General features: G+C 36.1%; 1 protein-coding gene across 1 annotated transcript in view; it reads left to right on the top strand.

The window, feature by feature from the left end:
• The window catches only part of KNDC1 (kinase non-catalytic C-lobe domain containing 1), a 59,321-nt gene that overhangs the window by 32,718 nt on the left and 7,584 nt on the right, over nt 1-19,019 (top strand). The window contains exons 8-20 of the mRNA XM_026061960.1: nt 1,316-1,387; nt 1,489-1,550; nt 3,780-3,938; nt 4,294-4,371; nt 5,533-5,626; nt 5,787-5,949; nt 6,037-6,884; nt 7,009-7,153; nt 8,746-8,837; nt 10,474-10,877; nt 16,739-16,832; nt 16,949-17,046; nt 17,335-17,546. Of these exons, the coding sequence (XP_025917745.1) occupies nt 1,316-1,387; nt 1,489-1,550; nt 3,780-3,938; nt 4,294-4,371; nt 5,533-5,626; nt 5,787-5,949; nt 6,037-6,884; nt 7,009-7,153; nt 8,746-8,837; nt 10,474-10,877; nt 16,739-16,832; nt 16,949-17,046; nt 17,335-17,546 (2,521 nt within the window). The remainder of the gene's footprint in view (nt 1-1,315; nt 1,388-1,488; nt 1,551-3,779; nt 3,939-4,293; nt 4,372-5,532; nt 5,627-5,786; nt 5,950-6,036; nt 6,885-7,008; nt 7,154-8,745; nt 8,838-10,473; nt 10,878-16,738; nt 16,833-16,948; nt 17,047-17,334; nt 17,547-19,019) is intronic.

The raw sequence follows: 19,019 nt of genomic DNA, 5'->3' as shown, positions 1-19,019 counted from the left end.
TAAAATACTAACTTATTAAAGGTGATGCTGATATGGTGTAAACAATATGTTAAAATATCCTTTGTTTCAATGCTGGTAGGGTAAGACTGGTAGCTGATGAATGATGGCTAAATAGATGAAATGTGGAACAGGCTGGACTAGTTCTTATTTATTTATTCTGCTAGACAGCCTTTTCCTCCAAATCCTCCCTTGAGTGCATTCTTTCATTATGCTTCTGAGAAATTATCTGCATAAGAAAACATATCCTGAAGTTAGCATCTTCATATATTTTTGAAAATGATCATGCTACAAAAGGTGTTTGCACCCTCCATTGAGTCTTTTCTTATTTCCTTTCCATTTACTCTCTGTATGTTGCTTACAGGCACTTTAGAGGACCTGGGTGAGAATTCTCATGCTATACGGCCCGTGGAGGAGATCAGGCCTGGTTTACATGAGCTGGATTGCAAAGTCATGGCCAGAGGCTTTAACTATTGAGATATAATAACAGTGAGCGTGAAGAGTTCTTATGGAGCCTCCCTTGTAGAAATAACTAGTAACGGTTCCATTTCAGGAAAGCTTCCCTTTTCCAGACAAGTAGTTCAGGTCAGGCTTAAATACTGTTGAAGGTAGTAGGCAAACCTGTATTTACATTAAGCATATTGAGGCCAAAATTGAGGTCAAACACATTTTAATGAAGTTATATGGTTTTAGATGTTTTGTACAGACAACTACAAAAGGATGATTTCCTTTTTTATATCTCTTTTTTACTCCTAGACCTCTTCAGACTTGTTTTTTAGTATTTAATTTTAATTTTATTGTCCTAGCACCCTGTTTTTCATAGAAAAAGGGCTTATTTGATGGTAGCTGCAAAGGCAGGACTACACCGCTGACCATATGGCTTATTATGTTAAAGTATGTTAAATTAGGCTGTGATTTGAAGGCTGTAAGGAGACTGGAGCACATCTAGCCGAAGCATTTCTTTCATTTGTTCCTTTCTTGGCCTTCCTCTTCAATGCTAGATATAAAGAGAATAAGCTGCCAGCATTCTAAGTCCTTTTATTTATCTTGTTCCCATTTTGTTTTACTTTCTTGTCTTTTTTCTTGAAGGAATTGCCTGTCTGTAATTGCAGCTTAGGGTGATTTCTCATCTGCTATCTGTTATATTGGGTGGCTTCTGTTCCAGCACTAGTGTTATTTAAAGCTTCATTTATCATAGCCTAGGGTGATAGCTGATGTTGCAAATTATTTTTCAAATTATTTCATTTCTTTGATTGGTGTTAAACAGTTACAGGGATAGATATTTATTACAACTTGTCTCTTGTGACTTGTTTTGCAGTGTTCTTATGTTTGGACTCTGTACAGATTGACTGCCATGGAAGTATCCTCTTTGCTGCTCCAAAAGCTGAAGGTAAACTGATACATTGAGCAGTCTGCTTTTATTTCTTTTTTAAGGAGAAGAGAAGAAAGAAAATATCTTACCTTCTGTTTCTGTTTTCTTTTCTCTTTCAGAAGCTTGTGATGTATTTTATTTAGCTCCTGAAATTGAAGAGGAGGATATAGTTACCGAGAAGGTAATGTGGTAGGTTATGTGGGTTGCTATTCATTTTATCAGTGGACAGTTATACCCCTCTGCTCCTTAAAGGAGAAAGCAAAAACATTCTAACATTTTGATAATAATGCTATTTCTCATTAATCTGTGGTTTGGAATGTGTTAGTCTCCCATAAAATCAGTTGCTTCTTAAAAACCATTTGCCTTCCCTCTCCTGAATTATTGGAGTAACTGCCAAAATCTGTTCTTTGATAGTTTTCCATAAGGTTTAATTGCTTTCTGCTTTTTAGCACTTGAAGTCATATTTCATATTCTAGAGGGACGACTGTTTTGAACTGTTCAGGTTAAAGACCCCAAGCATTAATCTGCTATGGAATATTGGATAAATATAAAACTGTTGGCATASTGGCATAATTTTCCTATGAAACATTATGAGTTTGTCAGCATAACTTTAGTAGTATCCCCAAGAACATTTTCCTATAGAAATAAGTGCCATGGAGCTCTCAGACCAAACATGATAAAAATATTAACAAATCAGTAAGTGAGTATTTGTTTCCATTGCAATTGCATCTCAATTGCAAACTGTACTGTAGTAATCTTAAGAGTTAGTAAAATTTGAATTTACAGTATCTTTCTATTTTGTAATATGAAAAGAGAGGAGCGAGCTAATATTTATCTCCTGCCCTGTGTGTCCCTTTACAAATACAAAATAGTAGCTGTGAATCAGAAGAAAAACTGCTTTAAAAATCTTCAAATCCTGATTTTGTCTTTCTGTAAAATTACTTGTAACTAGAAAATTTTTATATGTTTCTCTTTTTTAAAGTCATTCCTTCTTCTTAAATTAAATTGCTTTGATCCAACATGCAGGTTTTTCGAAAGCTTCAAAAGCTATCTTGAAGCTTAAACTAATTCTGAAATATAATAAAGCAGCTTCAGCAGACAGTGGAAATTAATAATCCTGAAGCCTTTGTGATTTATGCTTTATCTCTAGAAAATCCAAATAAATTTTTTTATTGTTTTTCTCCAACGTTATATGTAGAATTCTGACTAAGTTCGCTTCAGTTTTTGGCTTTTTCCTGATATTTGTATAACTTTTTGGTTGTTATGAACATTAACAGCTGGAATTGTGGTATGGATATCAAGGCTTGTGTAGTGCCAGCCACAGTAACTATGCTACTCATTAGTAAAAGGAACTTTTTCAGAGCATGTGCTGGGTTGGATGGTAATTTTTCCTTTAAAAGAAGAAAAAAAGTTAAACTTGTAATCTTGTTAACCTCTTGGAGCTCTGAACCTAAGAGGAAGATAACCTGCTGCAGTTACTTTCTCTTCTTTCACACTTTTTGTGCTGTGAATAACTTTTGTTCAGCAGTTCACATGGTTCACAGGTTGTTTTCTTTACAGTGAACTTGCTTATTGTTCAGTGTTGTTTACATGGCTCAAAAGAGTGCTAGAAAACTCTGTATTGTCCAACCACATCATTTAGTACTGAGCTTAGGTTGCTGTTCCCTGAGCCTTTTCAATGCCCTCCAGAGGCAATGTGAGCAAGCGTGCTGCTCTAGTATGGCAGAGCTGCATTTCTAAACTATGCTAAGCGTTAAATAGTCTGAATGAGTCTCTGTCCGAAAATAGTAATTCTTCAAATAAAATACGACCGCTTGTGAAGATCAAGTACTTTTCCAAGGTCTCCCATCATGGCAACTTCAACCAGTCTAGCTGCCAGCAGTACAATTCCTGAAATAAATACATAGTAGCTAGTTCTTCTGATAGGTGTAATCTTCTCTGTAAAATACGACTTGTGCTGACCAGCTTGTAATTACTTTGTGCCATTTACTTGCTGAATTGTCATGGCTTTTTTTTAAGTAAATTGCTGCTGGTCAGATTTTGTGGTAGAACCCTAAAGCTTTCAGTAATCTAAATTTTTATATGAAAGGGGTTCATCAAAATATAACACAAAAGACTTTTTTTTTTAAATAATTCTCCTAGACAAAGGATAAGACAAATTATGTCTGTCGTTCCAACAGTAGAATGTTAGCTACTATTATGGGCACTGCATGCATAACTGCTAGTTTTTGAAATGGGCTGGGATTTTCATCAGCATCTTCAAAAGCTGACTGTGGTCTGTTCTTTGGAAGCTCCAGTGCATTTTCTTTATTTTGGGGGTGAGGGAGGCATTTTTGGATGACTACGGGGGATTTGAGGAAATTGTTCTGGTCTCTTTACATCTTTCCTCTCTCCTATGTTATACTAACAGGTCTGCATTTATGGTGTCGCTGCAGTTCTGTGGATGGCAGCAAAATACAGCTTTCCACCTGATCACAAACTAGCATTGCCAAGAAAGTTAAAAAGCCTTCTTCTGGATATGGCAAAAAAAAATCCCGAAGAAAGACCTTCTCTAGCTGATGCAATTAAGGTTACTATATTTAAACAATTTTATGTGAAATTGTTAGTTGTGGCCAGAGCCTTATTTTAGTGATTTGAAAATCAAAATATTAATTTATTTTTGATAATAGCCTACTATCGAATTAAATGATAACCAATCATTTTTTTTGTTTTGTTTTTAATGTTACTCCTCTAGGGAAATGGAGGGGTGTGTTTTTAATTTATATTGAAATTATCAATAAGGTACTTGGAATAAGTTCATAAGACTTCCTAAACTTAGATTAATTTTAATTGACTATTTATCGTGACTTTGTCCTTCTCCAGGAATAGCTCGCTTGACTGAAAACTTGTTTACTAATTGAAAATTATGATTTTTATGTTTTTAGACATGCAGTTGTTATTTACTTGATCGAGGTATAAACAGCAAAAAAATTCTGGCATTGTTGAGTAAATCTGTCTTTAAGGTAAGCGTGCCCCCTCTTTTCTTCTTAATTCACTGCCTTTTTTTCCACTTATTTTTGTAAAATATGTTCTAGTAAGATTTTTGATCCTTGCAAGTATAATTGTTTGTTCTCCTAATTTTTTCAAAACTTTTAAGTAGTCTTTAAGTATTGCTCTTATGAGAACATTATTAACAGTAAAGTATTTATATAATACTAAGAATTATATGTATGTGTGTATATATATGCATAATATATAATATGTATAATTATATAGTGACATATACAAGTATTTATTTTTAATTCCTTGCAGTAATATAAAGGAGATGTGAAAATGATATTCTGATTTTAGAAGTCTGATTTTTTTAATGTCTGCTCTTAGATATGTATTTTAGCATCTATATTTAAGTTCTCTCTGTGTATATAAAAGAGCCTAAAAGTCAGTAAGTCTTGAAATGATGTGGTTGCACTTGGCAAGCGTTACTTGGTCAGGAATTAGGGCAAGGATGCAAAAGCCTTTAATGTAATAATCTAAAGTTAATTAAAATAAAACAATTTTGTCACACTTTTGATGTAGCTGTTACAGTGGGCTAGTGAATTTTTATGAAGAAAAATATTTGTAGTTCCTGAGAGGCAGCAGAATATCTCTCTCTCTCTGTTGGAGTGGTCACTCCCTAAGTTGTGACACCTGAACTTCACAATCTGCATGGATGCGAGCCCAGAAATAAGGCGAGCCAGTGACTTAGTTTCATGACCTCTCCTTCACTTACATCCCTCTAAACAGAGAATGGAAAGCATTAATGTATAGTTGCTGTGTTCTGTTTGTTTCATATCTGTGTATAGGACACACAACACTGTGTTCAGTCAATCTGGGGAATTGACTTTGTTCAACACTATGAATTGCCTCAAATTATGATTATGAAAATTATGCAGTGGATTATCAAGATTTACAAACAGTTCTACCAGTCCTTAGAGTTTTGTGTATCAATTATTTTAATTCTCCACCTAGGTGTGACTAGATTGTTACTTTGCAGATTACAGAAGTTCAAAATCTTAATATTCTAGGTTTATAGTCTTTTGAAGTAACGTGCTGAGTAGAGTTAAAAAAAAAAAAAAAAAAAGANAGAGTTAAAAAAAAAAAAAAAAAAAGATAGACTAAGGTTGGACTTCAATTTTTATTGCTAGGCTTCCAAGGAAGAAGTAATCTCTTCTCAAGATCATGTTCCTTTTGAACTTAAAAAYGAAAGACATGAAATGGACCCTTCAGAGTCAAGTCTAGGTAAGCAGTCAGACTCTGAGATTTCCTTTGTTTCAATATTCTCTAGATCAATTCTCTATGTGAGATTTTCTTGGTCAGGTACGCAGGTTTTTTTCTTTCTACATTGCCTTTATATTTTACATATTGTTCATCTTTCATCTAATTCTGTTTCTCTTTTCAGGATTTGTGCCTATTACTAGTGAAAGTAAACTTATAGCAGTCAAAGGACCAGTACCATGCCAGATTTCTCTAAATTGTGAGAAGGCTACATTACCTGCTGCATTCACCTCTCCTGCCACTCACTTTAAGCCTATTATTCTGCAACAAAATGCAAATATAATAAAGTTAGTATATCCTAATGCAAAATAAGTTAAAAATTCATTGTTAAATCTACTGAGTTTGTCCTCAAAAAATACTTTACTCCTTTTCAGAGAGGTTCACAAACCAACTTCTGTGCAATGCAAGAAAGAGATAAAAGAAGAAAAACACATGGACCACAACGAATCAGTATTATATGTAGGAGACACAAACAGTCATGGTACCGAGAACCCAGCTGTTGTTGAAACTGCGCCTAAAATACCTGAATGTGATTTACAGATGCCAGGCTACTCATCCCAGATATCTTCAGAAGAGCAAAAGTCTGGCAATGTGGTTATTTCTACAGTTACATTACCATCACAGTCTGATTCCTCACATCTTTTACAAGAAAAGAACATTTTACCTGAAGTTTCTTCAAGCTCCTTGGCTTTTCCTGCATCTTCTAATACTCTTCATATAAATAACATCATTCTCAAACAGGACACAGAGAAAAGAGTTTTAACATTTGTACCAGTACATTTAGCTGTATCAGAGCAAATACCAAATAAACCTCTTCGTTCAAGAATTGCTTATGACTGCTGTCATAGTTTGCCAGTGCTACTTTCGAGTACTATTGCAAGTTATAAAATGAGCACACAAACAGAAGACGATGCCTCCCTTTGCAAAGCGCAAAACCCTGAGATCACTAATACACAGAACAAGTTTGAAAAAAATAACCAAATTAATAAAACCAACTGCCAAGATCCTGAGTGTGCTACCAGTTTAGATAGTATTTTCACTGAGCAAGGACATGCACCATGTACCTCAGTGAGTCAAAACACTTCCTATCTCCTTGATGTAGAAGCCTTGTCTCAGCAGAACAGAACAAGTGACACTTTATTACAGAAAGTGGTTCATCTTATACAAGAGGAGTTTGCATTTGATGGCTATCTTGAGAGTGGAGTTGAAGTTATTGATATGGGTATGTATGTCTTCTTATATATATTATATCATTGATATAAAAGATTGTTATTAGTAATGTGTTCTCTCTCTGTTTCTCTTTCTATCACTCGCTCTTTTTTCTTTCTTTTTTTTTTTTTAATAAGGTAACTTTATTTTAACCTTAAAGGAAATTAAGTTTGGTATGTTCTCTGATACAATTTGTGAGAAGTTTTGTGACCTTTACTGGGATGAAAAATTACTGGAGAATCTCTACCAGGTTGTAAATGGAGAAAGAACTTCACATTTATGGTAGGTGTTTTTTCAGATTTTTCCTTCTTCAGTTTGGCTTGATGCTTTTTTCCCTGTTTCCAAAATTTTAAGAGCTTGCCTATTACTAGCAGCAGGAAAGGATATGCTGCTTCTCTTCAGGTGTCTTTACTTGCTTCTTGTCAACTATTAATTTCCCAATCTATCAGATACTTCTTGGCTTTCCCCATAGCAAACAGTGCTTAATGAATTAGCAGGAAATATTTTGTGTAAAGTTTGTCTGTAACTCTGCCCTAGGCTAGGTGAATAATGGAGATCTAATTCTGATCAAATATTGTTTGTAACCATTGACAGAGAGCTTCACGCTCATGTTAGAAAGAGGCCATTTAATCAGAACTGAAATATATTGTTCTTACTGTTCAACTTGCTTATTCTGTTTGAGTTCCTGTTTTTTTATGCATTGGCTCAAATTCTCCTTAAGTTAAAAGTAAAGTTGCCTTGATGCATTCTAATGACACCTAAGAAAATTAATTCAGCTTTGCTAGAAGTGTCAAACTACCTTAGTTTGACCTAATGTTCCTCCTCACGACCTTTTGTAGGTAGCCTGTTAAGTGAGAAAACACCATCTTAATTAAATTCACATTTTTACTATTTCATTTTCAGTGACATATTTACCTTGAAAACCAATAAAGACTGTACTTGTTTTGTTGCAGCCTCCAAATGTAGCATACTTTTAAAAACATCTTACCGAAAACTATTGTAAGCAGTAGTGAATGTATATGCAGAAATTATGTACGTTTTCTTTGTCTGTTGTGGTCCTGAACTATAGGCTGGAAGTTTTGATGAAGCAGCTTGGTAGATGCAGTCTAGGAGAACTTTGGTATTAAAGGCATTTCATATGAGCAGCATGTTTCAGGGGGAAGGGAGTATGACCTCCAGATACAAGGCCCTCACATGCTGGCCCATTACACACCAGGGTTGGGAGTTTTAAGGAACCATTGAAAACTGGTGAGAGGTTAGGTTCTTAATTCCCAGAGCTGAATGTTTTGGCAGGAGCAGGTTGAGCTATTGCAGCTGAATTACTGAGACATCTGAAGAGGTCATGATCTATATGAACTTTTCTTAGGATGTAAAATCTTTGAAAGTGGGAGAACTGCCTCAGAATATCACTGAGATACTGTTTTCCCATGCATCTGAAGAATACAGCAATTCTTAATTGTTATGTTCTTTAACTCAAAACAATCATTATTCTTATTAGGGACAACTTAGAGTCAGACTGTTATCCAGAGACTGAATCCTGAACGAAAAACCCATTGCAATAGTTTGTGGTCTAAGTTATGCCTGGAGTTATGCCTTCTGTTTATATGTGTTCTGATATTTTTGCTGAAATTTTGCTAAATGCTGTAAAGGAAAATCTCTGCACCTAACTCAGTGTGCCTTAATGTCCATAAGAATTTGAACATTTTTCTTGTAAAATAACAACTGAAATTGTGCATACAAACTTCAGGGGTTAGATAAATGCAATGAAGTCCTTCATGTACATGGTAGCATTATTTGTAAGGTCTCATTTTATCCTGATGTAAATATTTAAGGATATGAAACATGAATTTTTCCCCATCCTCTTGTATTTTCAGCATAACTGAGGCAGATGATTCAAAACGTGGCAGCGCATTCCAAGAGCTGAAGCAATCTGACAGCTTTTTGGCAAACAGCAATCAGATGGAGGGTGAGAAGGGACTTTGTGTTTCTAGATCTTTGTGTGTGCTGAGAATCCACCAGTGACTCAAGTTTGGAGAGACTGACACTTGCAGTGTGCCTTCAGGAAAACATTCACCTTAGAGCTTATGACAGAGTATCTGAACATTGTCAATGCCTTGCAGAATTGTTGTCTTTTATTTGAAGCTTACATCTGACCAAATGTCATTGAGCGGGTGGGATGCCTGCTTCATTTACTAAAGCATCATGTGACTGTTGAAAAACTCATGAAATCCTAATTGCTACATGTGTTTTTTTTTCTTGTGTTCACCCAGTAGATGTTTTAGTGTTATGCTTTAATGGAGAGAGGGGGGAAGGCATCAGCCTTACTGAATCAGCTCCATACAGCATAGCAAGCTTAGCTAGAGAAAGGAGAGCTTTAGAAAATGTTTGACTCCTTAGGCATTACTGAAGCAGGTGAGGATAGACTGAGAGGTGACTCTTTAACATTTATCATACCTGGCCCTTCTTTGTTCACTTACCAGAATTTAAGCAAAGCTAGACAGTAAAATAAAAAAATGTATTAAAATAAAATAGGGATTGTCAATTAAATTATTTACAGATTCTGGGAAAGGGACTTGTACAGAGCTTGTACAAACTGTTTCATAGTCTAAAGTTACAGAAATTTCACTTGTTTCTGTAGTCCTGAATCTCCTTTCTTGCACATTTTCATGCATTCATACATAAAGCAAATATAAATCCGTCTGGTTTTAAACTAGGTTACTTCTCTGTTTTGAGTAAAGTTGGACTGGGTGTTATGGCAAAACTTAAATTTGTGAGCTTGCACTTGGCTGCTGTCATGCTATGTTACAGGGGTTTTTTTCGGCTCAGAATGATTACAAATGTAGCACCAGGCCTTCCCACGGGGTATGTGACTTCTTTGCACCGGTAACTCAGGTCCATTTAACTCCAAGGCTGGCATATCTAAGCCCTGGAGGATTGCTCAAGTGAAAAGGGAGACTTCTGGCAGGTGGCTCCTGTCTGCATCATGCCAACCTTTGACTGTCACCTCAGTCCCTTAAGATTGTTAGTAGCTGTTATAACTTCAGAGAAGTCCCATCATAGCTCAAGGGAATTGGTCCTGTAGGAGTAGAAAGTTCAACAGTAACATCTGTGTGTCCTTTGCCTGTATCAAATACTCTTGCTCTCTATATATGAAGTAAAGAATTTCAAGATCTGTGGATGAAAAAATCTAAAGAGCTAAGTTTTTTAATGATGTGTGTACAGGTTTGACATATCTAATTTTGTTTTGAAACTTCTGTACTATGCTTTATTTAAATGCTTTTTGTACATATTCAGAACATATTTTGTATTTTTCAAAAACTTATTGACCAAAAGTTAATAGTTTTTCAGTTTCTTTAACCTTTACCATTTTACAAGGTATAGCTGAGAAAAAGAAAGCACAGAGCCAAAATAAGCATAAAGGGAACATGAAAGATATTGTTGTCATAGCAATTGACATTTTAAAGTGGACTAGCACACCTATAATAACACTGTTAGAGGGCAGTCTCACAATTGTATTTAGTATGTGTGCATTTAAGTTTAACAAAGCATACATCAAAATATGTGACCATTATTCCTTTCATTCCACCCCTCACCCTCTTTAGGAGAAGTGGAAGCAACCTTTGACATGAAGGCTGAGCCTATGATAAATACATCACTAGCTGAAAAGGACTTGGATGAGTTACCTTCAGATAACTGTGAAAAAGAATTCAGGCTGCAGAATACTGTTCTTATAGAAAAGGAGGGACAGTGTTTACAAAGCAATGACTGTTGTGTTGGTACAGACTTTGCAGAAGAAAATATGGAGCCAGGGGAAGAGAGCATGATTAAGACAGCTGAAAACAGCTACCTTGCGTCTCCCAACCTACCTGACTTTCACAGCTGTAATCCTGGCTGGAGCAGTGCATTTTATGGAGCTGACTGTTTTGGTTCCGAAGTTCATAGTTACGTGAAAAACCTTGGAAAGCAGAAATCAAGTGAGTCACAAAATATAGATGCTAAGAAAGTGGTGAGTATATTGACTTAAAATCATTAAGATACCTCTTTACTTTCTAGTTAAAAGTATGATAATATCTGTTGTGTTATAGTCAGTTGAACCCCCCTTTCTTCTGTTAAATACTGACTCTAAAATGCTTTGCTAGTGAAATTTGTTGTGTCTTAGGGATAAAGCAGGGTAGGGATAGTATTCTGGAATGAAGGACACTGATATAAAATTGATATCACTGAACTACAACCCATCTTTTCTTCCCAAGGCTGAGTGGAAAAGCACCACCTGCAGCATGCACCAAAGCTGTGATGGTGGTTATATGGAAAAGAGCTGAGACTGGCTATGACTGGTATATAACCTCGGCTCTCGAAAGGTTCTGCCCTCCATATGCTCTGAGCCCTTTTCCTTGGTCACCGTGAATTCCCTGAAGGTTCTCACCCTTGTCAGCAAAATGGCCGTTAGCTCTCAGATCTTCTCTTGGAGACCGCTAATCGTCATGAAGAGGGTGGCCTTGTGCTTTTAAAGAGTTTGGGGGATGGAGTGGGAGGAGTTTATTTTAGATTAGCAAGATCTTCCATGCCCTCAAAGACCACATTGATCACATTTACTTAATTTTTACATTTGCGCAGCTATCTCTAACAAGCTTCAGTTCGTAAATATGTTAAGACCAAAGCAGCGGTAAGGATATATATGAAACTGTAGAAACCTATATAGTTGGAGCTGGTTCATGGAAGGAAAAAGTAAAATTGAAGTCAATGGGTTAGTATTGGAATACCTATTAGTGTAGGGATACCTGAAATCTTTTTGTGTCCCTGAGAATGGTTAATTATTTGGTTGGTGTATCAGTAATTTTTTGGCTGGATAAATATTTAATAAAGATGAAGCAAAAGTTGTACTGCTTTTGCAGACTTACTTACTATGAAATTGGTTGAATTTCTTGCTTTATATTTAAATGAGCGTAACACAGTCGACCTGGACAGTTGAAAATAAGATCTAGACTTCTTCATCTCTAGACAGTCTGTTTAAATCCCAGTGGGTATATTCACATTCATCTTCTGTGAAATGATGTGACCTCACTACAGTTTGAGATAAAAACCAGCCCTGTATTTTTCTGTCAAGCAAGTTAAAGCCTGATTCATTACGGATGTTCAGCCTCTCTTTTGCTCCTTAATGTCCAGGTGTTGGCATATAGGAGAAAATAGCATGAGAAACTTGACCTACTATTGGTTTGTGTAAAAATAAAATGAAAAAAAAGTTTTAAGGACTGTTGCTCTAAAAATTTACATCTACTCAAATATTCACATTTTTAATCCTATAGGGTTGTTTAACCCTGTGTAAGTATGCCAGCTAGAGAAAAGTGGACTTGCATATAATCTCCCTTATTCAAAGGACTAATTCTTGTCTGCAGAACTGATTTTCAAGAGTAAGGAGCTTTTATAAGCATCTAAATAGATTTTTCTAACAAATAGTCATCTTACTTTGAGATTTTACAGACCTCTCACCAACTTAGCTTGATTCAAAAGGATAAATGTTCTTTTCTTCTGAGTACTTGGCAATTGTTTTTCCCTATTTAACTAGCAGATGTACAACAAAAATGAAGCAAGATTTAAGGTGTTTAGAGTGTCCACTTTGGAATCTGCTTGGAAAGTTAATGTATGCTATTATATAYTGCTACTATCTGCACTAATGTGCAAGAACTTGGCTAACCCAACAACCACTCAAGGGGCTGGGGGCGGCAGGAACAGTCATGAACTATCTCTGTAGAAAATTATATTGTCTTTGTGCCTCCTACATTCCCCTGAGGGAGATTACTGTTGATACTAAATGCAGATCGTTCCGATTAGGAATCAGTAATCAGTTCATAGCAAGAAAAAGTACATTCCAGTACCTGAAAAAAGTGCGTACTTTTCTCACTACTGAGGGTAGATGAACTAATCTCCATTACTTGTTTGTTAAATATATAGCTATATAAATGCACATGTATGTAACTGTGTATACACATATATGACTAGTATAATCATCTAATTATAATTAGTATGAAATCTTAGTAGATGGACAAGAATTAGACTCTGATCTTATTCTTAGTCTCAGTAATGCAGAACTAGTGTATGTGATCCAAACTGCACATGAGGCCAGATGGATAAACAGGAATAAAATAATTATTTGCAGAAATAGAAGCCTCGTATCTTACATAAAAATCCTTCCTAATGCATCAGGTCACTCTGTGTACAAGTTAAAAAGAATACCATTATAAACTATCATCTTCAATTATGTCACTGAATTCAGTTTATATTCCACTATCTTCTTCAGAGATTAAAAGAAGAATAAATTCACTTGTACACTGTGTTTTGAATGCACTGCGAAAGAAAATTTGATTTGCACAGAAACATATATTCTATGTGTTGTGCTAAGTAATAGCAGGTTCGGCTCCCGCGTATGGCACGCATCCTGCAGACACGAACCCTTCCAGCCCTTGCAGCAAAGCGGGAGGGGAAGAGGCCGCCAGGGCTGCCCTCTCTCCAGGGGCGCGTATGGGGCTGCCGTCACATTAAGGGTTTTTCTGTACTCTGATCAGCTTGCTTGCACTTCTCTTGTGGCACCAAGCCTTCACCCTTCGACTTTGTCCTCTTCCTCATTGCCTGCGCTGGGTTTCAGCTCTTCCCTCCAGGGCTTGTAAGTCCCTTGGCAGAATCTCCACCCAACTTCTTTGCACCCAGCCTGTGACCAGGAGGTTCCTAGTGAAAGCGCTGCGCGTTCTGCTCACGCTCTTCCCTGTCCCTTCTCTCTCCTCCCGTACTCCGGATCCTTGCGGGGAGCTGCCCTTCAACATATAAATGCTGGTGCTTGAAGGGCAACCTGGACTTTTCACTTTTCCCAAGTAAACAAGTAAATCTGCCATTCCTTTGTTCCCCAGACTAAAGGATGTGCTATAGAAAAGTGTCTTGAGGAACAAAATAAACTTCAGAGGAAGCAGGATTTAATCACATAACATTGAACATGTTGCTTCATCAGGAATTCGTTTTATGCTAGACCTGAATGCTCTGTGGAGGATGATGTAGAATGGACTGGGAACGYGTCTGTTTTCTGCTACTCACCCAGAGTTATTGAGGGGACAAGACCCTTCCTAACATATCCATCAGATTCCAAACATCAGAAAATGGCCATTTTTTCTGATTCCCTTCCTGTGGTTGTATTCTCTTAATCAATTTGTTTCACTTCAACTAATGAAATAAAAATGAATCTTAAGTGAAAGCAAGCTGTTTCCAATTTATAATCTAGATAATAACTTTTTTCTGAGCTTTCACTAGTCTGTATGTGATGACTATATAACAAGTGTTTTAAAAATCCACAGGGTTTAAGTTGTGTGATTCTTGCTGCTAAGGAACTATGTTGTTAAACCTTTTGAGCTTTTGTCAAAAACAAACCTCTCAGTGACAGGTTTTTGCTCAAACTCAAATTAATTTCTAGTAAGTCCATGTCATCAAAAGTTAACCTATTTACCAATCTGTTGTTTGATATTTTAGCTCTGAGCCATGTGGTTTTTGATTACCCTGCTTATGGAAGTTCTGTCTGCTGCATTCAGTGAATTTATTTCATTTAAAATGCTGTTTTACATAACTAGGTCACTGGTAGTTAGCTTAGGACCCGAATACAAAAGCTGCCACTTTGAAAAACCACAGTACACATTATGTTCTAATATCCTTGTTTCCTAATGAATCTCTGGATAGGTGTGGGTTTTAGTTTAGTCCCCCACCCCACCCCCAGTAACTCTTTGCAGATTTTATTTCAGTATATCAGGTTCTAATCACTGGGCAGCCTTTCTTTCTGCTGTCATTTCTTTTTTCCTTGATCTATTAATTGCACTGTTAATTTTTCCATCTTTACATACAACTTACCTTAAAAGAGGTACAATCAAGTGTGTTTTGTCTTTTCATACTTATTTATTCAGCAGCTTGTTTACCTGTTATACACTGCTTAAGGGAAAGGTATTCTGCAAGCAGGATACATATGGAAAGCAWGCATTTCACTCTTCTGTTTGGAACTCAATTGCTAAGGGTGTATGTGATGGGAAAAAATTGTACAGGGTTGATTTTCATAGTGCATTCTGTTTTTTTAATATTATTTAAAACTTCTTTTAATACATAAAGGCACTATTGGATGTAATTATTGAATTGACTGTTTTTGATTCCAGTGAACCTCATTTTATTTGAATGCCTAGGAGTAGACCCTTCTAAAAGTCCCAGTAGATTTGGGATTTGTTAGACTTCTAAACACCCCTGAATGTCTCATCTACATTTAGCTATGAAAACTGGAAAGAAAAAAAAAAAAGTCCAATCTATTTGTTTGTTTTACTTACCTAGTTTTTGAACAGCTAATTTTAAAATACTTGGAATTTAACAGAATCCCAGTTTTTATCCAAATATTATTGYGTGCAATTCAAAAATTGTCTAGCAATTGTCATTCAACATTCAGCTTTATCAGTTTCTACTTTCTATTTTGCTGAGAAAACAAACTCAAATGCAATGTCCTTTTATGTGTTAGAAGGGCAGCTATTTATCAGAACTTATTATGCTAAATCAGAAGCTGACCCTAGTATGGACAGCCCATTTTCTTTGATTGGAAAAACAATGAAAACTTTGATACACAAACAAATATAAATGTTTATATTAAAAATTATGTTATTGTGCTAAGCAGGATATACTTCTGTCTCTATCCATTGTTTAAGTTATATAGCTCAAGAGAAATTTAGTTTTTCTACTGTGTAAAATGCATAAATATAAAATATATAAACTGAACGTCAAAATTGATGTATCCTTTATACAGCAGGTCTCCTGCTTGACTTTTGACCTGGTTGTGTAATATACTGTAAATATGACACGTATCRCTTCCTGCATAGCAAAATGAGCAGTCTAGTGGGAACTTCTGTAACTCTTCAAAGTTTTCATCTAGAAAGCTTGTGCTCTCAGTGGTGGCTAACTGCTCCTGATTTTGCTATATTTTCTTCTGTTCTAAAGTTGTACKCAATATCAAGAGAATAAGTGTATACAGAGCTTGGGGGGGGGAAGAATCATGAAAATATAGTTTAAATAAATATGTGAAAATACTAATACATTTACAAAAATTGTTAGCACGCCAAAATGTGTTTCATAGTCTTTCTCATATGATCATAAAGTTCATTCTGGCATGAAAGATGACAGCAGTCCTTGGAATCAGTAAGAAAAATGWAGTCTCACTACTCGAGTCCAGTACCAATGGTTCCCAAAAATTCATTTTCACATATAATCGTGAGACAAAAAGGCCTATCACATGCCTGAAACCCTGTGTAGTTTTTAGCCATGCTGAAGCCTGGCCAGTGAACCTGCACATGGACTGAAAAGCAAAGCCTACAGATCGGTTTGGAAACCACTGCTTTAAGTCAGACATTCAGTTCTTGTGACAGATCTAGGTCAGCTGCTTAAAGAGCATTTCTGGGGTGGGCTCTGATTTCAGAACCTATTGCTTGTAGTTTTGGATGACTTTTGAGTGTCATTTTATGAAAATGCTTGAGAACAAGCAGATAAGTGCAATTACACGTCAAGGCATATTTACAGAAATGGATTTAGACAAACTCGAATGTATTCTAATCACACACAAACCAGCTTCAGTTCRTAAGTTGTAAAACTGTGGCTTAAGTAATGCTTTTGGGGGCAGAGGACGCTTGCTGTAGCTTTCCTGCACAGCACAGATGTGAAAGGCTGTTTTTCCTAGCTATCATCATATTGTTATCTGCTTGGATATTCTTTTTCATGCAAAATAACTCTTAGGTAGCTTCTGTTTCCTACTGAAACTTTGGAGGAAAACCATTTACCATTATGATCAGAATCTTTTTCCTCTTTACATAGGAACTGGAACAATTGCTAATGATAGAGACAAAAAATTATAGAAAGACCATAAAGTTTTATCAGAAGCTATTGCAGAAAGAAAGAAGAAACAAAGGTAATATTACAGCAACCTGCCAGTAATGAAATGAGGGGATATTACATTATTTAAGGAAATTTCCATATATATAAAATCATTGATGTTTTTATGCTATGTGTRTTTCACATCTAAAGGTCCTGAAATCAAATCTATGTTGCCCAAATTGAGAGGACAGCTACAGGAAATGAAATCAAAGGTGCAGTTTCTTGAACTGGTGAAGAAGTATGTGCAGGCAAGTCAGACTTTGTTTTGCTTTGGTTTCATGTGTCATTCCAATACTGCATTAGTGTAGTAGGCCCTTCAAGTCAGCATGTGAAATGCGGAGTGTTTTGACAAGTGCTAAATTAAGCAAAATTTAAAAGAATGATTGGAATAAATATAATAGCTGTCTAGTATTGTTTTTTAAAAAAAGCAATTGTTTAAAGAAATGTGTTTTGGCTTTAGGTTGAATTGACTGCATTTTCAGTGGATTTTCCTCTTTGTACATTTTATTTTTGCATTGCTTTGCATCTTTGAGCAGATCATGTACGCGGAGCAGTGGGGTGTGGAATCCTGTGCGCTTCCCACGGTCGTTCACAACGGCAGAGCTGACACATTGGATGTGGCACCTACCGACGAGCCATCGTTGCTTGTTTACTACAACACAGTGAAACACCAATGCAATAATCAAAATGGAGTAAGAGATCTGCAGGCTGGGACACCACTTGGTTTAATGGCTTATTTATATTCTAGGTATAGTATATTTTGCACATCCTTAATTGGGAGTGAAGYGGGGCATTGTTACTAATTAAAAAAATAGTTTCTACAATAGATCTTAAATATTCATGATTGCATGAACTCTCATGTATCAAGCTTAATGTTATTTCTGTGCACACTTGTTTGCAGAAATGGGCATGGGAATGGCAAAAGACAGTCTGATAAGAAATAAGCTGAACCACAAAGTTTGGATTTGATTTTAAACTGGAGCAATTGATAATAAATGAAAAATTAATAACTTTAAACTTTTTTATCCCTTACTTATTTGAATTTTAGCTCTGATAGTTGCCATGGAATCACGGTTTTATGTTACTGCTAGCAGGTAGCAATTCTTCAGAACATATGATTTGATAATTCCTATTACATAGGGTCTGGATGTGAAAACACAGGTTCTGCTTTACAAATTATGGATTCGGTCCTTGAGACTGCTCAAGATGTATGCTTTTCTCAGGRCTGCAGATGGGGACCAAGATGTCCTTTAACCCTCAGTTGAGATGAGGGGGGTGTCATTTCTGAGGTACCCTGGGAGTAACGGTATGAGGGAGGGGAACAACCTGAGAGATGGGATGGCTCCATCAGCCTTGTGCCTCTCTAGGGGTCTAAATACAAAAGACACTCCCAGGGAATTTGTAAGTCATGTTTTCATCTGGTTTGAACAGTCAGAAAGATACAAGGATTCAGTTTCTGAAAAGCTCAAAATAAAATTGAGCATTTTAAGCGGCGGAGGCAGGTAACAGGAAGCAACATAAGCTTTTACCCCTGACTCATCCTGACCCTTAGACCCAGTTACTTATCCTGAGTGCTGCCCATCCTGGTAGCTAATATTTTGGCCAGAGCAATCAAAATGCTTTGGAATCAGAGCTTCACCATTCAGCAGCCCCAGACTCTCTCATGGTTTGCAGTAAGCTGTCAAGTAGACWTGACAATTAACTCAGCTTAATATCTTGTGTATATGTATATAAATAAAATACACTCATTTATAATGCATGTATAATAAGTATATTTTTAYTGTTAAAGCAGCTGCTATTCTAATTACTGTTACAAGAAAGATCTCATTTTCTTGATCAAAGCATCTACTTTTTATGCTTTTACTATAAAAACCTTCTACAGCAGCATCAAATGAGATGACAGAAACAGGAAAATTAAATGTGTTCTTCAKTACTAATATTAGAAAGTAAATTTTGAAGATAGTAGAAATGTCAAAGGGGTTCTTCATAAAATTCTAAGCTCTTTATTAACTTTTTTATTAAACAGAAATCATACTTCTACTGTTGGCAGTCTCAATATTTCTCATTTTTCCCCAAAGCATTGATGTGTAAAAATAAAATAAAAATGAATCAGAATTTCCTGTAGAGCTTTTGATGTTCCTGCCAGTTCCTGATGTTTTTAGGATTTTTATTGTTGCTGTACTCTACTGCAAGAAGAAATCATGTTCTTGCTTGTCTGAAG

The sequence above is a fragment of the Apteryx rowi genome, unplaced genomic scaffold (assembly GCF_003343035.1).
Source record: "Apteryx rowi isolate R43461 unplaced genomic scaffold, aptRow1 scaffold_188, whole genome shotgun sequence".
Lineage (NCBI taxonomy): Eukaryota > Metazoa > Chordata > Aves > Apterygiformes > Apterygidae > Apteryx > Apteryx rowi.
The sequence above is the reverse complement of the archived record's forward strand: the minus strand, read 5'-3'. Positions and strand labels throughout refer to the sequence as shown.